General features: G+C 41.1%; 1 protein-coding gene across 1 annotated transcript in view; it reads left to right on the plus strand.

Moving 5' to 3' along the window:
- Positions 1 to 13,994, plus strand: part of SPTBN5 (spectrin, beta, non-erythrocytic 5) — a 99,292-nt gene extending 85,298 nt beyond the window's left edge. Inside the window, exons 55-67 of the mRNA XM_009709910.1 lie at positions 537 to 731; positions 1,856 to 2,011; positions 2,526 to 2,743; positions 4,285 to 4,474; positions 5,463 to 5,639; positions 6,528 to 6,632; positions 7,638 to 8,258; positions 9,247 to 9,318; positions 10,839 to 10,925; positions 11,343 to 11,434; positions 11,617 to 11,702; positions 12,191 to 12,326; positions 13,678 to 13,994. Of these exons, the coding sequence (XP_009708212.1) occupies positions 537 to 731; positions 1,856 to 2,011; positions 2,526 to 2,743; positions 4,285 to 4,474; positions 5,463 to 5,639; positions 6,528 to 6,632; positions 7,638 to 8,258; positions 9,247 to 9,318; positions 10,839 to 10,925; positions 11,343 to 11,434; positions 11,617 to 11,702; positions 12,191 to 12,326; positions 13,678 to 13,852 (2,310 nt within the window). The 3' untranslated portion in view covers positions 13,853 to 13,994. The remainder of the gene's footprint in view (positions 1 to 536; positions 732 to 1,855; positions 2,012 to 2,525; positions 2,744 to 4,284; positions 4,475 to 5,462; positions 5,640 to 6,527; positions 6,633 to 7,637; positions 8,259 to 9,246; positions 9,319 to 10,838; positions 10,926 to 11,342; positions 11,435 to 11,616; positions 11,703 to 12,190; positions 12,327 to 13,677) is intronic.
- Positions 13,995 to 18,908: the final 4,914 nt, after the last annotated feature.

Below are 18,908 nucleotides of genomic sequence, written 5' to 3' on the forward strand. Positions count from 1 at the left end.
GAGGTAGCATCCTCCAACAAAAAAAGTAGCTGCATCAGAAAGTTAGCTTTTCTTGGCATAAGACAAGGTCAGCATACTTCTCTACTGGCCCTGATTATAAATTTGACAGGGCCTAAAAAATTTTACATGACTAGGGCCATGGTCTTGTAACAATTATGGTGGAAAACACTGGGATGCAGTGTTCATACCTCTAGCTGCTGGTTTAAAGGATAAATTTCTCCTCAGGGCACACAGTGCAGAGGTATAATTCATAGTGTCCACTTCTCAACTGCTGCATATGTGGACAGCCTAACAGGTTATGTGTCTTAGCTTTTGATCTGGGTAGCATCTGTTCATCAGAGTGTGGGTGATAAGATGTTAAATGATCAAGACAACAGATGCCTCCTTCTGACTCCAGATCATCAAGTGATTTGCATTTGTAGACTGCAATACATAGCTTTTGTGTTACATAACAGAGAAAGTGATTCCTTCTGTCTCTCTCACAGAGGTAGGCAGAAATTCTTATATCTAAATGTGTGTCTCCCTTTATCCCACAGGTGCTGGAGAAAAAGTTTAAAGATTTTGTAAATGAGTTGAAACCTCTGGGACATTCCAAAGTTGTCTCCTTAAATGAGTTAGCATCTAAACTGGAAAAGGAGGACCACAGCAAGATGGACGTTATCCAGAAGAGAACAAAGCAAATCAATGAGACATGGGAGAGGCTATGCCATGCCATCCAGACAAGGACAGAGGTAGGAAATACATGGAAAATTAGGGCATTGAGTTCCCTGCAGTTTCCCATGTCCTTCTTCCTTTCCCAAATTAGTGCATTGCTCATGTTGAAATACAAAGTTTGTAAGAACAATGGTTGTATTCTGTTCTATTCTTTCTTGATACAGTTCCCTTTATAGCCACTGTTTATCCTACTGTTCCTGGCAAGCCTTATTCTTGAAAGATATTTATCAGCCTAGAGTAATTCCCTTTTCCTTAACTCATTGCTAGCTCTGGTTTCTTGAAAAACTAAGCCAATCTAATGGTTTACCACCACTAACAGGAGGCTGGCTCTGGCGTGCATTGGACTCTTTATTGAACTACTTCAGCTTATTAAACAAGATGAAAACTCTCCAGATTTTTTTGCTGAGTGAGTTACTCGAAGTCAAAGAATGGGTATGTGAAAGAAGGTGATAGAGGACACAGAATCAAAACGCGAACAGCAGTTAGCTGTTAAATCAGCTTGCCACCTCTCATGAAACTGCAGTCACAGATGTGTTTGGAAAAGCAGAGAGGACACATAGAACTCAACGTTTTTGTTTGCTTTAAGGAGAACGTAAAATGTCAGATGTCCTCAACTCTTTTTTTCACCTACCATTACATGCACATTTTGTTTGTGAAATAGCTCAAGCCCACTATTGTCTGTTACCGGCAGTAAATGCATGACAATTGTTAATATATAGTTTGACTGTAAAATAGTATTGGAATGTCTTAATCCTCCCATTTCTGAAAACCTGATTTTCACTTAACTCTTATCTTCACTGTTTGCAGTGTAGGCCTCTATTCCAAGGAAGTTTTTTATGATACTTTCTGTGGTTGAGAGCGCTACCTTTAGAGGATAATTCATGCTCTCCATCTGGATCATTCATCTTACGTAGGGATAAATTGCTTTTTGGAGACATCTGTTTCTTTCCATTGACAAAGAGAACTTGAGGAAATTAGGGTTAGCTTGAACACCTCACTTGCTAGTGACTTAATTGGGAAGGTGTTTCACTCCCTCCTGCTCTTGTTCAGTCTGTACTGCCTTAGGACATATTAGGGTTGCCCTTTCTTGTGCTGCAGACATGATATGTAGTATTATCATTAAACTGTTTCTTTATTCCAGAATCTAAAAGCAGCCCGGCAAGTTCACCAGTATGATCATGATGTGGATGAAGTAAAGAGCTGGATGCAGGAGAAAGAGGCAGTGGTGGATATAGAAGATTATGGATATGATCTTCCTGGTGTACAAACACTTCTCAGCCAGCTTGAGGGAGTAGAGGTAAGGGGATCTGTCATATAGTGGTGGCAGAAAAGCATAAATGGCAAAAAAGGAGACGGTTGATTGATTTGAAATCCTCTCAAGTGCTGTGTTTGCAGGCCAACAAAAGATAAATTTATTGCACCCTGAAATATTCTTTTTGCTTCACAGAAGGGAGCCTTTTCCTCTTGTTTTTAACATTGTGAGATAATATTAATGCTTTTGTTTCTAAGGATGAGCTTCTCTTCTAAAATCTGTTCCAAATTGTTGTTATAATTGCAAAAGTGTTGTCTGAACTACAAGAGACTTCAGGTCCACACTTATCAAAATAATCACTGTCACATCTAAAGAAGCTTCTTTGATGTCTGATGATGAATGTTAAAAGGCATTAGGAGGAAACTGAGGAGTCTTGAGAGTCATATTTCCAGCCTCTGTGCAGCCAGTGGCTAGAAAAGATATGACCCATCTTTAAAATCTGCTTTTGATAGATTTAAGTAGTGACTTGGTCTTACAATCCATTCTGTCTGTGTTCCAGAGAGATCTAGGAGCCATCACGAAAGAGCTGGAACGCATACGGGGAGAGGCTTGGCACCTCAGCCGCACATACCCTGAAGTCAAGGAAAACATCATGGAGAGACTCACAGATGTGGATGACTGCTGGGAAAACCTGGACAAGAAGTTTCTGGAGAGGAAGGCAAGACTGAGCCAGGCAGAACAAGTCCAGCTCTACTTCAATGACTGCAGGGAGCTGATGTGTGTGTTGGCCCCTTGAGTTTGGCAATGGGCCTTATTTCTTGTCTTTCCCATATAGGATTTTCTAAGTTACACCTGTTAGTTATTTGACTTCTATCCCAGGTGCTCTGCAGCTTGCTTGCAAATCTCTTTGAATAATAATACATGGCATCTTCTCAACAGTACTTCACAGAATTTACCACACATAGGAGGTGACTATGCCACTCCACTTCAGCACAGTGTGCATGACAAACTCACATTTTTAGACTATTTCCTAGACAGTCTTGGAGAATTCAGTCACTCTGGATAGATTTGGTAGTCTCACAATTCCAGTTGAAAATACTGTTCATTCTGTAGAAAGAAGGGGGAGTCTCTGCTAGATAGTCAAATAATTTGTACACCTGTAGAGACACCAGTGCCTGTTTTTCTCAGAGTCAAAGCAACTACATTAAAGATAACCTAGAATAGGTTAGCACTTGCTCAAGTGCTGAAAGTGTTTTGCATGCGTGGATTTAATGCCATTGCCCATATGCACACACTCTTCTGTCCATTCTTATTAGGGGTCAATTTTTTGCAAGAATTCAATTGCTGGGAAATTCCATGTTTGATTTTTTTTTTTTTTTTTCATTTTTAAAAATGAGAATTAAAACAAAATGTTGAATGTTTAAAGCATCTGCAAAACATATTTTTTTAAAAAATATATGTTGAGGTAACTGTCTCATTTTGTTTAAATCAATCATGCCAAAGCATCTGTAAGCAGAGGTCTAATGTAAAATTTGAAATAACTGATGGAAATATACTATACTCAAAGTGGCAACCCAACATTAAAATATTGTATTTTATCATTTTAATGTCATTTTCAGCAAAATTGATAAATTTTTGATGAAAATTGTGGGTTTTTAAACAGGATTTCTCACAGAAGGAATATGGACATTTTTTATTAAATGTAGTTAATGAAAGAGTTAATTCATGACAGGAGTAGAAATACAAAGACAGTAAAGTTGTTGCCACTGACTATTGGACATTTACTATGCTAAGGGATAGATCTGGAGCTCAGGTAGATCAAGATGCATTGGTTTATGCCAGTTGAGGCTCATAGAGTAGAAAACTTTTCTTGAAAAGTATATCTATCAATATGCTTCTTTGCATGAGTGCTCTGTATGCATATGAAGTACTTTCATGCATGGTGATGAGATTAGATGGACATCTGAAAGTCTCTGTGTCCCTGTACCATGTATAAAAGTCCTGCAAATATCTACAGCCTAGGCATTTGCAGTTACAGTTCTTTCTGAGGATTTGAATGCACAATGCTTCAGTATGTGTAGATGCTGCAGCTACCTTTTTAACAGGCTATGTATTGCAATAGCACTGGGAATATTGTATCAGGTTATAAAAATCTGTAGATGTGTGAGTGAACAATCATCAATGTATTTGTATATTCATATCTTTTGTGAGCAAATACGTCTGTATACATGTATCCACAGCCATGGGATGTGTACATTCCTGAGTATCCAACAGACTTAGCTTCCTGCCCTTTTTGCCCTTTTGACTCTATTCTGTAGGGCCTGGGCCAATGAGATGCACGCACTAGTGATATCTGAGGAACTGGCAAATGATGTCCTGGGAGCTGAACTGCTTATCAAGCGTCACGAGGAATACAAGCATGAGATAGAGAAGCAGTGGCTAAAATATGAAGAATTGCAGCGGGCAGGAGGTGACCTGATGAAGAATGGACATTTCATGTCTGTGGAGGTGTGTTGATGAGTTTAATATTTTACAAACAAGGGTTAACAAAGAAGACATTAAACAGGCAGGAGCTGCAGCTTTGTCTATCTTTCAAAACAGAAGAACTAAACAGGACAATCAGGTTCTCTACTATTAAAAGCTGCAGACTTCATGTAACATATGAAAAAAAGAAAACACCTTTTAAAGTTCTTACTCCTCTAAAACCTGATTTTGAAGCTGACCATAAAAGAATATTCACTGGATTGATCATGGCTATGTGGGGCCTAGGGAAGTATCACTATTCCACAGAAAAGATATGCCACATGAATGAGATTTTAGCATTTAACTGCACAAGACCTAGGATAAAATACATTGCAATGCAATCAACTATGGGATGGACTGATGTCCCTGAGTACACCAGAAGATAAGTAATTTTTCAGAAATGTTATAGAACCAAAGGGGCAAGAATGTTAAAATTTCTGTGATCCTGTCATCTATGTACCTTTAGACTTTGACTTTTGCAGTGGTCCCAAGCTTGTCTTGATACTGCCTGTAGATCCAGAGGTCACACTGTCAAAAACATCTTCAGAATTTATGCAAGATTACATTATTTCTGTTGTAGAAAGAATTAGAGAACTTTCCACAGTTTAAGGCTCTCCGTTGTTGCCTTGCCATAAATGGATGTATTTGTTGAATCTTCTGGTTCTCACTAGTTCTGTAATACGAATTACATGGGTATTAAGTTCCATCATGGGAAAGCATATAGCAGCATATTGGTCAGACAGTATGTGGAATATGCATGTGATTATAATATATAGCTATACAACATACAGGCTAAATGAATTCAAGTAAGAAAAATGAGGACTCGGACATCCTTTCTAAGCTATGTTAACACCACAAAGTTATCTAGAGGTCATCTTCTGGATCATGAGGGCAGATTAGATGCTAGTTGGCTGTCACATGAAAGTCTGCTTGGATTTTTCACCTCCTGGCATTGCAAATGTTGTATTTCTAGATTGAAGAAAAACTGTTAGAGCTGTCAGAGCTGATGAAGAAGGTAAAGGAGAGCTGGGACATGAGGAAAGAGTTATATGAAGAAAACTGGGAGATTCAATTGCTCCGCAGAGAGCTAGAACAAGCAGAAGCATGGCTGGCTGCCAAGGAGACCTTTCTTTCAGATCCTAGCTATGGGGTGAGTAACAACAGTGTGACTCTATTGAAATGCCTCCTAGCATATAGAGTGCTTGGAGCATGTATCGGCTCGGGCCTGAAGTTAATCACAATCTAAACAGTAATGCACCCTTGAGATTACAAAGGATAGGAGCTCTGTCCTCTTACAGAAGCAAGACCAGGACAGTTGCTGCATTTTACATGGTGATGGGCTCCAGGAGGTGGTGTCTTCCAGGGGTGGTAGAAGACTGGGGAGGATTCCAGAACATTTTTTCACATAATAAGATAACTTGCAGAGGGTTCAACCTTCCCTGTCACGCCGAGAGCCTGTTTTGAAAGGAAAAATGTTTTTTTCCCCACCTCGTGTTGGGCGGTAGAATGTTTTGCACAGATGGCTTGATAGCTAGCTTGTAAATTCCTATTTAAACACCAGCATCTATAGTTTTGTTGTTTGTTGTTGTTGACTGTCTTCTGATGGTTTGTAAGATGGGGAAACAATGTCATAAACTCAGGTATCAAAAACTAAGCAGAGAGCAAAACACAGGTTTGAGATGCACGTGTTGTAGGGCAGGAATAAACTCTGTCTATAGCACAAGCTGGAATCCAAGTACTTAATCTGTATGCAAACAGTTATAGTTGGAAGCCATGGTACCACATGGCTTCACAGAAAAAAGATTGTTATTTGAGCTCTTTTTTTCATGTACAGCAGACAGACTGCAAGCTACAGACCTTTTTTTTTAAAGTGTAAATTAAGATTTTTCACACACTGCTAGGGGTTTAGACATTCAATTACAAAAATTTCAGAATCATCATTTGGATAAATAGAATGGGTAAATCTGAAAATCTTAGGCGTAATCTCTTCTGATGGACTTGATTTTGGACTTCCATATCTGATAATTTTTCCATTCAGGATTCAGTGTCTGAAGTAGAGGAATTGCTGAAGAAACACCATGATTTTGAGAAGATGCTTGCAGCTCAGGAGGATAAATTTGCTCAGCTCCGCAGGAAAACTAAGGTGAGAAGTAGAAGGTTGATGAGCTGTGTATGAGACAGGATGATGTGGCTCCTTGAATGTTTGGGGCTCAGTTGCTCCATGTAAGAATGAATTCCTGTGCTGAGATGGAGTAAATGAGTGACCAAAGCTGAGATATTGCAGATAGAGCAGCTGAGATTGAGATCTATATGTGGAATTAAAAGAGTTCAACTAGCTTGCAAAAGCTCTAGGGGAGAAGTGGAAGCTTTCTTCTGCCAGGAGCAGCAAAAACGGTGTGTAGTGCGCATTGCTATGTGAGAAACAGGGTGATCCCTTGCTACACAGATGGAGAGATTTTGTTTCGTTCAGGATTTCAGTAGGGAGCTGCAGCTATCTGACAGTGCTGGAGGATAGCAAAGGGCTGAAAATACAGGGGAGACCAAGGCAGAGAAAGGCCTTTTCCCTTATGATGTCAGAGTTCTACAACAGATTGTATTAAGTACCAAAAATATTCAGCCAGCCTCCCAGATGCTGTTTTAACGGGTTTTTTAATTATTTTTCTGAAATAACCAGCAAAACATAGCTTTGTGTTTGGCATTAGGCTAAAAATTAGCTTAGCTGAGTCTGCCTTTTGTTAAATGAAGGGACAAAGGTCCTCTACTCTCAAAATTTCCATGAGAATACCCCTGGATACTCACTGTTCCTACAGCAAGCTTAAAAAAGCAGTGCCACAGAAAAGAAGCATAGTTTCTTTTGATCTTATTAAAGACTCAGCCTCTAGAGAACTTAGCAAGGGCAGGATTCACTGTATTTGAGATCAACTGCCATGAGTATTTGTGGTTTGGGCAACAAAATAGTGCTCAGCACATAGCAATGAAGTTCAGTTCTAACTCTAAGAATGCCAATGGAGACACAGGCCCTAATATTCAATGTCAGGAGAGAGTGTATTTGAAAAACTATTCCTGCTTAAAATAAAAAAAATCTTAGGTAAGTACACATGAATGCAATGAAGGTAATTTTTAAAAATGTGATACTCGTGTCCTACAGAGGGAGATGAATCTTCCGAAACAAGTGGACGTGGAGGAGAGTGAACAGAAGGATAAAGGCAAACTTGTACGAGTTCCCTCTCTGAAAAGAAAAACATCTGACAAAAGGAAGGCACCACCAAAAGTGACAGAGATAAAGAGCACAACGCCACTGCCTTCTGTACCCTTACCCAGCCTGTCCTTGAGGGCGCCACTTGAAACTATTTTCTCCCCCGTGGAAAAGTCTCCATCGACATTCCAACAATTCATTGCTGGGGGAGTCCCAGAAGTGCCGAGCAGCATCAAAACAGAAATGAAAGCTGAGGGGAGGCTCAGAGAGATTATCACGCCACCTACACCAAAGAATGTGGGCCCACAAGCTTCATCTTTGGAAACTCACAGTTCTTTAAGCTCTCCTTCATCTCCTACTCCCATAAGCCAGCAATGCAGCAGCAGTTTGTCAGAATCATATGCCACAGGCCTTTTATCAGCTCAGGAAAAAAGTGCTGGAGGCTCCTCTTTCTCCAACCTGCCAACAAAACTAATGGCAACTCCTCCTGAGCCTGGCCAAAAGTCACTAGATAAATCACCAAACTTACTGCTGTCTAACTCCTCTTGGGAGAGATTAGAGAATACATCTTCGGTAAGTCCCAGGGATTCCTGGCGCTCTCCTCACAAAACTGCTACCCTGGACTAGTTAAAATAAGGAAATACAGAAAGTTCTGTAGGAAAGTCACAAAGAGCACTATACCATGGGCTTTTCAGTGGATACAGTCATGGATCTGAACAGCAAGAGGCATTTTATATGCCTTTGCAGTTGATACGCTTTCCAAAAAGATAGTTGACTTAAGCAGCTAGGTATAGCTTAAAAGCATTTTTAATTTGCTCAGCTTTATAGCCTAGGTCTTGAAAACTGTAATTGGTTTCTGGTTTTCTTTCCCAAACTAGAGGTTATTCGTGCTGCTGAATACTCAGCAGAGCACTTAACAAGAGCCAGGAGATGCTGTCTCACAGAGAGGCAAGACCGCTGATTTACCCATACCCTCTATGTGAGGTGGTGGTGCTTAGTGTCCACTCAGTTTAGAAGTCAGAGAGAGGCAAGACTTAGTGGCACCCTTGCCAAAGAGCTGACCTGGTGCAAGACTAGAACCAGCAACTCCTGTTTTGCTCACTGTGGCAGGAAATGCACTCACGGACAAGTAAAAATTGTTCCCTTCCCCTCTTGCACTTTGAGAGGAATGTGTTTGTCACGTACCCAAGTGTACTGGTACAACACTATACATCAGTGTAACTCAGTATTATTGTAGGGGTGGTATGCATAACTTTAGCAATTTAAGTTGTAAATTATATTTAATAATATAAAAATAATATCAATTAATTAATACACCATGATAGAGCAAATTCCATGAGCAAATTGTTCTAGAAGGACACGAATTCTCTTCATTTAAGTAGTATATCAGAGATGTGACTGCAACCTAGAGAGGATTTCTAGCTGTGCTGTGGATGTAAAAGCTAGAGGCAGTAGAGATCAGTTTCTCTATGTGGAATTCATCTAGAAAGACCTTCAGAAATTACAACATATGTTTAAGGGCCATTTTAAAGTTAAACAGCAATGTTCTTGTGTGTCTCAGGTTTCTGCAAGTCTCCAGCACATGGAGGGATTCCTAGAAAAGAGAGACCAGCTCCTTCCAGGAAGACAACAGGTAGAAACAAATGCCATCACTCTGGGTTAATTCATCTTTCCTTGAGTTATAGCCCAGATCTGGTCTTCTGCTTCAGGATAAAGTCTTGCTGAAGAGGAGCTCAGGACTGTGGATTTAATTCAGTTCCCACTAAAATGCATGAAGAAGTGTCCACTGAATTTGGCAGTACCTGATCAAGTCTTTAAGAGAAAGACAGAATGGAATTTTTGCCTGTCATGGGAATCATGCAGAGCAGGGTCTGTCTACATTAAATGGATTTATGAACCAGAGCCTAGGCTGTATGAACATGTTAATTATGTTTCCTTAATTATAAATACAGGTTTCAATATATCAACTGAATTAGAAAAAAGAAAAAAATTTAAAAAAAAATTATACCAGCTTCAAGACCCTGTATCAGTATATGACGGTTTGTTGGCAGAGGAAGCCCTCACTCCCAAGCTCCTAATGCTTATAATTTCTAACTGTGCTAGAAGAGAATTAAGGTTTCTGTTTATCTTTGAAGAAGTGGTTTGTTTAATCCAGGGCTGAATGAAACTGAAATCTAAATTCTCATTCTAGGAAAGAATATAATTTCAGGTCAGTAGGCTAATGCTGATAACAGGGAAGGAAATTTTCTAATATTCACCACCAATCTGTAGACATCTGAGTGTTTGCTGAGGCATTGCACTGAAACAAGTTGTCTGGGATTGTTCGTCCCACAGAATACTTCCTCTGAAACTTTTAACTTGAAAGACCTCTTTAAAAAATTGAATCTGGTATGCACTCCATCTTCTGGAAGAGAAATCTAGTTTTTCCTCTCTTCTAGATACACTGAATTTAGTCTGCTGTGATACTGAACTTCCGTATTACTAAACAAGAAAAACTATGACTTACCTTCCTCAAGACTTTTTCCTTCCTTTTCTCTGAATGGCCAAATTGTCAGCTTGATTCACTGACATAACAAAATAAGAATATACACAAGTAATAGGATCCTTCATCCAGAAGGGTCTCATGGCAGTAGGCTAACTTTTCTGCGGTATATAGTTGGAGTAGGAAATAGCAGCCTCTTTTGCACAGTGTTCAGTAGCATTCCACTGGTGTTAGTTTAGGAAATGAAGAATTATTCAGCAGCCACATTAGATTGAAACCCTACACTGAACAAAACCAGGATGTGACCAGCAGGCAAAGGCCAAAGTTCTAGCTGGGAAAAAAGTGGAGCTTTTAGTGGCCAAAAATAGACATAACTTTGATTACCCACCTTCTCTCAAAGATCTTGCTGACCACAGCATGGTGTAGAGCTTGCCTGCACCAGGTTATGTCATTTGTTCAGTCCTGGCTCAGAGAGACCCATCCTGATTCACCCACATCAGAAACTACAGCAGGTTCTGTTTCTTTAGGAGATAATAATGACTAAGAGAGCTTCTGTGATCATAATATGGGCAGCTCCTGGCTTCCTGCGGAAGATGCACATGAAAGATTTCACTACTCCAATAAAATATATAGCTAGTAATTGGATTTTATTGCCTTTTCTATTCATGTAGCCAGGCTCAAGGTCTTGGAAATCCTTCTATGTAAAACTTGATGGATTAAAGCTTGATTTCTATAATGATGAAAAAGAAGCATCAAAGGTAATTTGTTTTTTCAATCTTTCTAGTAATCTCTGTGTTTACCTATCTAAAAATGCCTTTAAAAGAAAATAGTTACATTGGCTTTGGTTTGGGGATGGGATAATCCACTGTCTTTCAAATGTTAGCTGAGTTAAATTCAACAATTGTTCAACTGACACCAACTATAAGACAGAATAATAAGCTTTCAGAAATTTTCAAACATACTCCTTAAAATAAGTATTTTATTCAAGAATTTTCTTCAAGGTATGCAATAATCCTTTGTTCCTCTGTGGTTCGTCCTATTCAGTGATCCTAGTTGTAAAGTTAGAAGCAGAAAAAGATACTATGGGTGTGTAGTCAGCCTGCAGGCTGGTATGGAATTGAATCCTAGCAGAAAAGACACAGAAGGCATTTTGTTTTCATTTCATCCTCCTTCAGAATGTATCCGCACTCCTGTCTCTCAGCATTCCTGGTGCCAAATATGAGAGGCTGGTAAATTACATCAGGAAAGAGAATACCTTCATGTTGCGGTAAGTCTTATGGAGAAGTGCACTATTAAAAGCGATTGTACGATTGTATTTGCCTACAGTCACCTAAGACTGTATGTTGTTAGGAGGCATAACTGAAATGTCTTACAGTGCTTGCCCCACTCACAAGGACAGAAGGTACAAGGCAAGATTAACTAGAATTCACCTTCTACCCTTATTTACAGGCTGAGAGATGGGGCAGAGTATTTCTTCGCAGCACCTTCTCAGACACTGATGGAGGACTGGCTGCAAGCACTACAGAATAATATAGGTACATTCTCACTTCCTTCTCGAATTAATTGGGGTTTTAGTAAGTGATGGTGAGAGAAAGAGAGGAGAATGAGGTGTCCTTAGTCTGGGGCATTTTGAGCTGACGTTTTTGACTCTGTTAGACAGCAGTACACAAGTCACCTGCCACCTTGCGATGTAATGACCTGGCAAGATAATGCCCAGGGTGACTTGGAAAGCAGCCTTTCAGTTGTACTGCAGCCAGCATCAGGTTTTTCCCAGGGAGGGGCCTTGCTCAAGGGCTGTATTCATCCTTTTATTAAGGAGTTGCTTTGGATCTTGATCAACAGCTTTTCTTCTGAATCTAGATCTCTTTCTGGACACCTTACTAGGTGGTGGCTTCCTGGAAAGGAAACCAGAGTACGCTTGTAACAATGATGTTCAGAGAAAATTGTTATGGACCCAGAAATGGCACACTCTGCCTCTAACAGTACTTCAGAAGGTTTTTATTTGTGTTCTTTGACTCTGCAGGACACAGTAACAGATCACATTCCACAGTGATGGTGCAGTCTTTTGCTCCAAACAGAGAGACCTCCCAGACAAGACTGTGGGACTTTCCAGACAGAGACTCTGCTGAAAGACTAACCAGCAAAAGCTCACTCCTGAGGTAGGGGCTCTCTGCTGCAAGGCTGAGCAGACATCAGTGCTGTTTGTGCTCAGGCAGCAGTCACCTACAAAGGGAGATTGCCCTGAGGTCAAAAAGTCCTGCTCTTCTGTCACTAATGTCACAGAACAGCATGGCCAGCAGGGCAAGGGCAGTGATTGTCCCCCTGTACTTGGCACTGGTGAGGCTGCACCTCGAATATTGTGTTCAGTTTTGGGCCCCTCACTACAAGACAGACATTGAGGTGCTGGAGTGTCTCCAAAGAAGGGCAGCAAAGCTGGTGAAGGGTCTGGAGCACAAGTCTGATGGGGAGCGGCTGAGGGAGCTGGGGTGGTTTAGCCTGGAGAAGAGGAGGCTGAGGGGAGACCTTATCGCTCTCTACAACAACTTGAAAGGAGGGTGTAGCCAGGTGGGGGTTGGTCTCTTCTCCCAAGCAACAAACATAGGACAAGAGGAAATGTCCTCAAGTTGCACCAGGGGTGGTTTAGGTTGGATATTAGGAAAGATTTTTTCACTGAAAGGTGGTCAGGCACTGGAAGAGGCTGCCCCAGGGAAGGAGTTGAGTCACCAGCCCTGGAGGTATTTAAAAGATGTGTAGGTGTGGTGCTTGGGGACGTGGTTTAGTGGTGGACTTGGCAGTGCTAGGTTAACAGTTGGACTCTGATCTTAAAGGTCTTTTCCAACCTAAACGTTCTATTATTCTAATCCAGTAAAATACATTATTCTTGAGTATGACCCTGCCTCAGTTAATTTGTGTCATTTATGATGTGCTACAGCCAATTGTTTAAAATGGGCCTCACTATAGTCAGCCATATCTTGTCTGTGGCTGATGACTTAAAATTGGGACAACCAGAGGAATTCTTGTATCACCTATTGTAACCAAAGTTACTGAAATAAAGGATCTGATCTGAAGACTGGGTTACCTGTATGTTCAACGGAGAGAGAGACTTGTTCCAACAGATGAGGGAATCAGAGCAGAACTCTACAATAGGTGTGTTGGATTTTCCTCTGAACATTCTCTCCAGCAGGGTCTGAAAGGAACCCAGCCTCCTAACTTAAGTTGTCTGAAATTGCACCGTTTGAATACTTTCCTCAAAGGCTGTTTTGAGAATCCAAACACAGGCATGGAAAACACAGTCACAGCCAAATTCAGAAATTTGGCCTGTAATGTAAATCAATTTCTGTTGCCTTTGGAGTTTGTAAAAGTTTTACAGGCTAAGATGTGCAATCCTAGTCCCTCTGCCTGGTAGATTTTTGCTGCTGAGCCAAATGCCTAACAAGTTCTTATATATACAGAGTGACTTAAACTGCTCTAGATTGTACCTGATTTTCTGGTGATGCATGTTGTTGATAGGAGAACACCTTCCTTCAAAATCAAACCAGAGAGACAGTCTGCAGAATTTTCTGGAGATTTTAAGGAAGATGGGACTGCAGTGACACAAGCCTCCATCACCACCCCAAGCCTAGAACACAGTGGTAATAAAAAAAAACTGCTTCCATCTCTACTAGAAGCAGGAAAAGAAAAATGACATTTGCCTCAATGAATACTAGACCCTTCACAGTTATATCCTAACCCAGCCCTCTGGAAATGTATTGATATGTTTTAAGTTAATCACTACCCTTGGAACTTATTTTAATTATGTATTAAATCTACTAAAGCCATTAAATATAATTAAACAGGACTGCATCTGGTATACTGTTGTGTATACGACGACTCTGTCATTCGGCATACCCCCTAAGCAATATCTACTCCAAGTTACCTAACGGAAGAGCAGAGGGACCTTTAAGCCAGACAGCTCAAGTGAAGTGACTCTGAGAGACAGAAACGGGGAGTACTGAGCAGGGCACGAGGTGCAAGCAGTGAATGAACAGCAGCCACCTGCAAGTAGCTTTGCAGATATCAATGGGTAAGATTTAAGAGGGTTGGACAGTCTGTGCACCACAGAAGCAGAAATCTCAAAGGGAACATTTGTTATATAATCCCTGCAGTGTTTTGTAGTCTCCACAATCTTTCATTTTTACAACACGTTAACCAACAATTCCCTAACTATTTGCCAATGCTTTCTGGATGAGGTTACCAGGAAAAAAAAGTCCTGCGGTGTTACTCATTTTTAATGGAATCTGAAACTAAAATAACGCATGAACAATAAGTCTTTCAGTGTAAAAGGAGAGGAAAAGCAGGATAGCAAGGAGGAAGTCTAGTCCCCAGACCACTGCTCTCAGAAAGACCCAAAAGTAGATTGGTTAACAAGAGCCTGTTGGGAAGCTGGATTGAGTAGGAATTATATAATAGTCTTTCAGGGAAATACAGTGGGAGGAAAAAACCCATGTCCTATAGTATGTTATCTGTATGAAGGCTCAACTTGTTCTGATTACACTATTGGCCTTTTTCACTCTTCTAAACTTCTATAGCTGAAGAGTGTGTCAGGTGCACACAAGTTACCAAATTTTTATCCCCACAGTGCACGCAGCAAAGGCCCAGCATGATGATGCAGCAGCAGTGCAATAAAGATGGGTGACCACATCAGTAGGAGTCTGTTCTCTTTAGTAAGTAGTACAATGCTTACTTTAGCCTAAGAAGTGGTATCTTTTCAAACACAGATGTGTTGGTGGGATGAGACCCTTGGAGGTCTGTAATTCAGTGTCTGTCTTAAAGACAAATAATCATCAACACTAGATCAGATTGGGTATGGTTTTGTCTAGAAAAACCTTAAAAATTCTCCAAGGATGGCAATTCCACAGTTTAGTGGAATTGTTTAGTGCTGTTGTCCTCTGAGTCAGTATTTTCCTAAAGTTTCATATGAACCTTCCAAGCCAGGACTTGTGCCTGTTGTCCCCTGCTGTGTCATACACCATTACCAAGAAGAGCATGGACCCATTAGCTTTGTACCTGTACTTCAGCAGTTGAAGGTGCTGTCCTTCTAAGGTGCTGTGCCTTCTCTTTTGCCAGACTAAGCAAGTGCAACTCTACCAGTCTCCCCTTGTAGTCTGTGTGCCCTCAAACCCCTGATCATCTCGGTAGCCCTCTACCGCACCCCTTTCAGTCTCTCTGCTTCCCCCTTGAACTGGGCATCCCCAAACTGTTCATCATATTACATGTATGTCCTCATCACTCCTGAGTAAAGGGCGTTGTGCTCCTGACATAGCCTATTATGTGGTTTACTTTATTTGCACTGCTTACTCATACTGACCACTCTGAGACGTCGTACACTTGTGCTGTGAGGCTCCCCGTTCGTTTTCCTGTTGGGCCAGGCTGTTAGCCTCCAGGCTACCTCAGCACAGCTTCTAGCGGTCAAAGCATGGATAAGGAACTGGAACAAATTGGAATGAGAACTTGCACAATAATGCTATGAAATTGCTGGATTAAGTGGATAGGTATGTTGAACTTAATCGTTTCCTACAGGGGACTAGACACAACCTTCTTGATGGACAGATGTGTGCACATCCACACACAGGCCTGCACATGTGTGTACTTGTGTGAGGAGACACTCATGTTCCATATTCACCATCCCAACAGCAATGCTGTATTACTGGTTCCTTTTTGGTGGCTAAGACTGAGGGCCAGAGTGTAAAGATGAGGCGCCACACTAAGTCACTGCCCCCAGTTAAAGAAGTTATAGAGCCTAATAGAATGGTGGAGAAACAGATTAAATAAGAAAAAGTCTTTAAAAAGTTTTTGTTCTGTGAAATAAGAACATGGTCTGCAGGGATTTTTCTGGATAAAATGGTCTTATTCCTTTCACAACACTTTGTTGCACTGGAAACAGATGGCAAGTTTAAAGTACATACCAAGAGGGAGGAGCAATCATCTAATCACAACGGAAGCAATTTGCAGAAAAGAGTTATTGCCATTTTCAGAAATTGAACTGTAACAATCAAGGTGGCCAGAGCTGCAGGCCTTTGAAAGACTTCAGTCTTTGAATTGTTTGAGCTTGATATTGACAAGTGAGAGGAATTAGATGCTGTCAGGGCTGTACCTCACTCCCAGGGGTTGTCAGTCATGCCAAACTGCATTACTGTGGTCTTAGATGAGATCAGACTAAAAATAACTGCAACCTGAGCCCCAGTCTCCACAGATGAAAGATAATTGCACTTAATGCTTTGTCTCATCTCATGATGTTTTCATGGTCTATTTTTGCCTTGAGGTGCTGATGTAAAGGACCCATTGAATTGGCTGTGCACAGTCAGGGCAGCCTCAGCGAAACAGGTCTGTTTGTAGTGCTCTGAATGGTGCTCTGCAAAGTCACAGCAACTGAACCTAAGCAGTAACCTCACGCTGTGATCCAACAAAAATCCCTTGGCAGCCATCTGAGCATCACTCCTGGGAAGGAGGCAAATAAAACAGCAGTTATTTCCTAATAAAATGAACTTTTCAGGGTTTGCCAGGTGCTTGCAGGCAAGACATTCAACGTTTCAAAAGTGATTCACACATTAAAAATGCAAAATGCTGTGGGATTAAATTATTGAGCGTAACCCTGCCTTTCTGCACCTGCCAATGTATCAATGTACTTTATGCTATTCCACTGTAAATCATTATCAACAATTAAAAAAAAAAAAAAAAAATTGAAATGATCATCAGATCTAGGTGGGCTATAATTTTGGTGGTTAGAAAGCTTGACTTTATGAAGAAAAGGCACATTTGCAACATTATTTTTAGCTAAGATACAAATAGTTTTCAAGGGTAGTTTCTGCAACTGTTTCAAAGGGGTTGCATCTACCACTGTAATGGGCAAATAAAGAGGTAAATGTCTCTTTTGCCATTTGCCAGAGGGATGGGAGGGGGAGGGCTTGAAAATAGTAGCTCATGAGATGGAAGCCTGTTGTTACTATATGTAAGCATTTAATGCGTTATTGCAAATGTTAATTGAAAAAGGAGTAGGGTTTGGCTTTCCAGGCGTCCACACCCACAGGTAAGCTGGGGCTCACCAGTCATTATAGGGGCAAGGAAGCATTTGATATTGTAGTGAAGGTGTCTCAATGTTTTTCCTAATACGAGAGATGTAGCGGCCTGCTGATCTCACTGGCTGGACTGCCCAGTCCTTGTGCTTTTACAACGCCTGGCTTCCCAAAGCAGAAGCCTCATGTGCCGCGTGATCTCAAATGAGGACTTCCTCTGTCTCCGCACAGCTCTTGTTCCCTCATCCCCGTACACCTACATTTCAAGTCCCGTGTCCTTACCAGCACGCTTAAGTCCTGGCACCGCACAGGACGCTGAGGAGCAGCTTAGGTGCCCCAAGCCATTGCTTCCTGCAAGGCACAAGCTGCCATTGCTCAATAAGACTCTAATTAAATTGCCAACAGTAACTGTGGAAAGTGTGGCTCTTGAGCTGGGATGCGTGGGAGACGTTTCGACATTGCTTATTGCAGAGAAGCTTTCCCAGCAAAAACCCGAAAGAGGCTGAGAGGAGATACACAATGTGCTGTACAGCAGCGGCAGGAGGACCTCCCTCAAGACGCGTCGGCAAAAAAGGGGATAGCGTGCTCGAAGATAAAATTATCAGACTTATTTTCACCATATATCTTCCCACAGTGCTGGCTGCCAGGAATCGACTAGCAACAAACTGAAACAATGTCACATAGTTTTATGTCAGGCACTGAAATCACTTTGGCTTTCAAGTCTTAACCTGTCCAGGCTTTGTGCTTGGATACTTCTCTCCTTCTCCCTCCTGCAAATAACTCTTTTACCTTCAGGAACTGGTTTATATCCCATGAATGTGGATGATATTTTCTGTTAACAATGCCATTACCTTTATAAAAACTGCTGCTTCCTTATGCCCGTGACTCTTTTAAGGCTCTGCCTGGATTTGTCACACTGCAATATACAATGGTCAGTAGTTTATCATTACATTCAGTTACAATTTTTTACTACTTGTAGTACTTAAGTACTACTGATTACTAAGTAATCAATTAATTAGTTGTGAATGCTTGAAGCAGAACACTGAAATTCTTGCCCAAGGTATCTTGCTGCCTGAATAGAATATATTGGTATCAGCATTAAGAGACCTGCTGATATAGGATGATACCTAACCTCTTCTGCAACAGGACTACAATATGAAGCTGCGTGCCGTTTCTGGGATGGAGGACTCTTGCCTGCTTCCTCTCTCCTCTGGTATCGAACAGTAAATTGTTCTAAGGCTTTAGGAAACCCCTTGCATCCTTAAATATGGGGCATCGTAGACGTGTAATGGGTTAAATGTTAATTATACGTTTCCAGCAGGGAAATCTGGGCTAGATACATATGACTGCTCCAGTCCTGGGTTCCCACAAAAAGAAAATTTGTGGTAAGTGTTGTTCTGGGAGGGTGAAACCCAGAAAACACAGATTTTGTTCTTCCAAGGACTCTGAGCATGTGGAATGAAGAAGCTCATGGAGATGCCAAGCAAGCAAGTGTCCATCGTTGCCCCCTCCCCTAGCCCCCCTGTAACCCAAAACAAAACCCTATCTATCTAATTCAATGTTTATGAATATCATGGTTTACCCCAGAACATCTTTAAATGCCTTCAACTTTCCTACTTCCCAAGGGGAGACCTGCAAGCACAGCGAGCTCTGCTGACGACCCCGACACACTGATTCTTGCTGAGGACT

This window comes from Cariama cristata, unplaced genomic scaffold, assembly GCF_000690535.1.
Source record: "Cariama cristata isolate BGI_N322 unplaced genomic scaffold, ASM69053v1 scaffold17561, whole genome shotgun sequence".
Taxonomy (NCBI): Eukaryota; Metazoa; Chordata; class Aves; order Cariamiformes; family Cariamidae; genus Cariama; species Cariama cristata.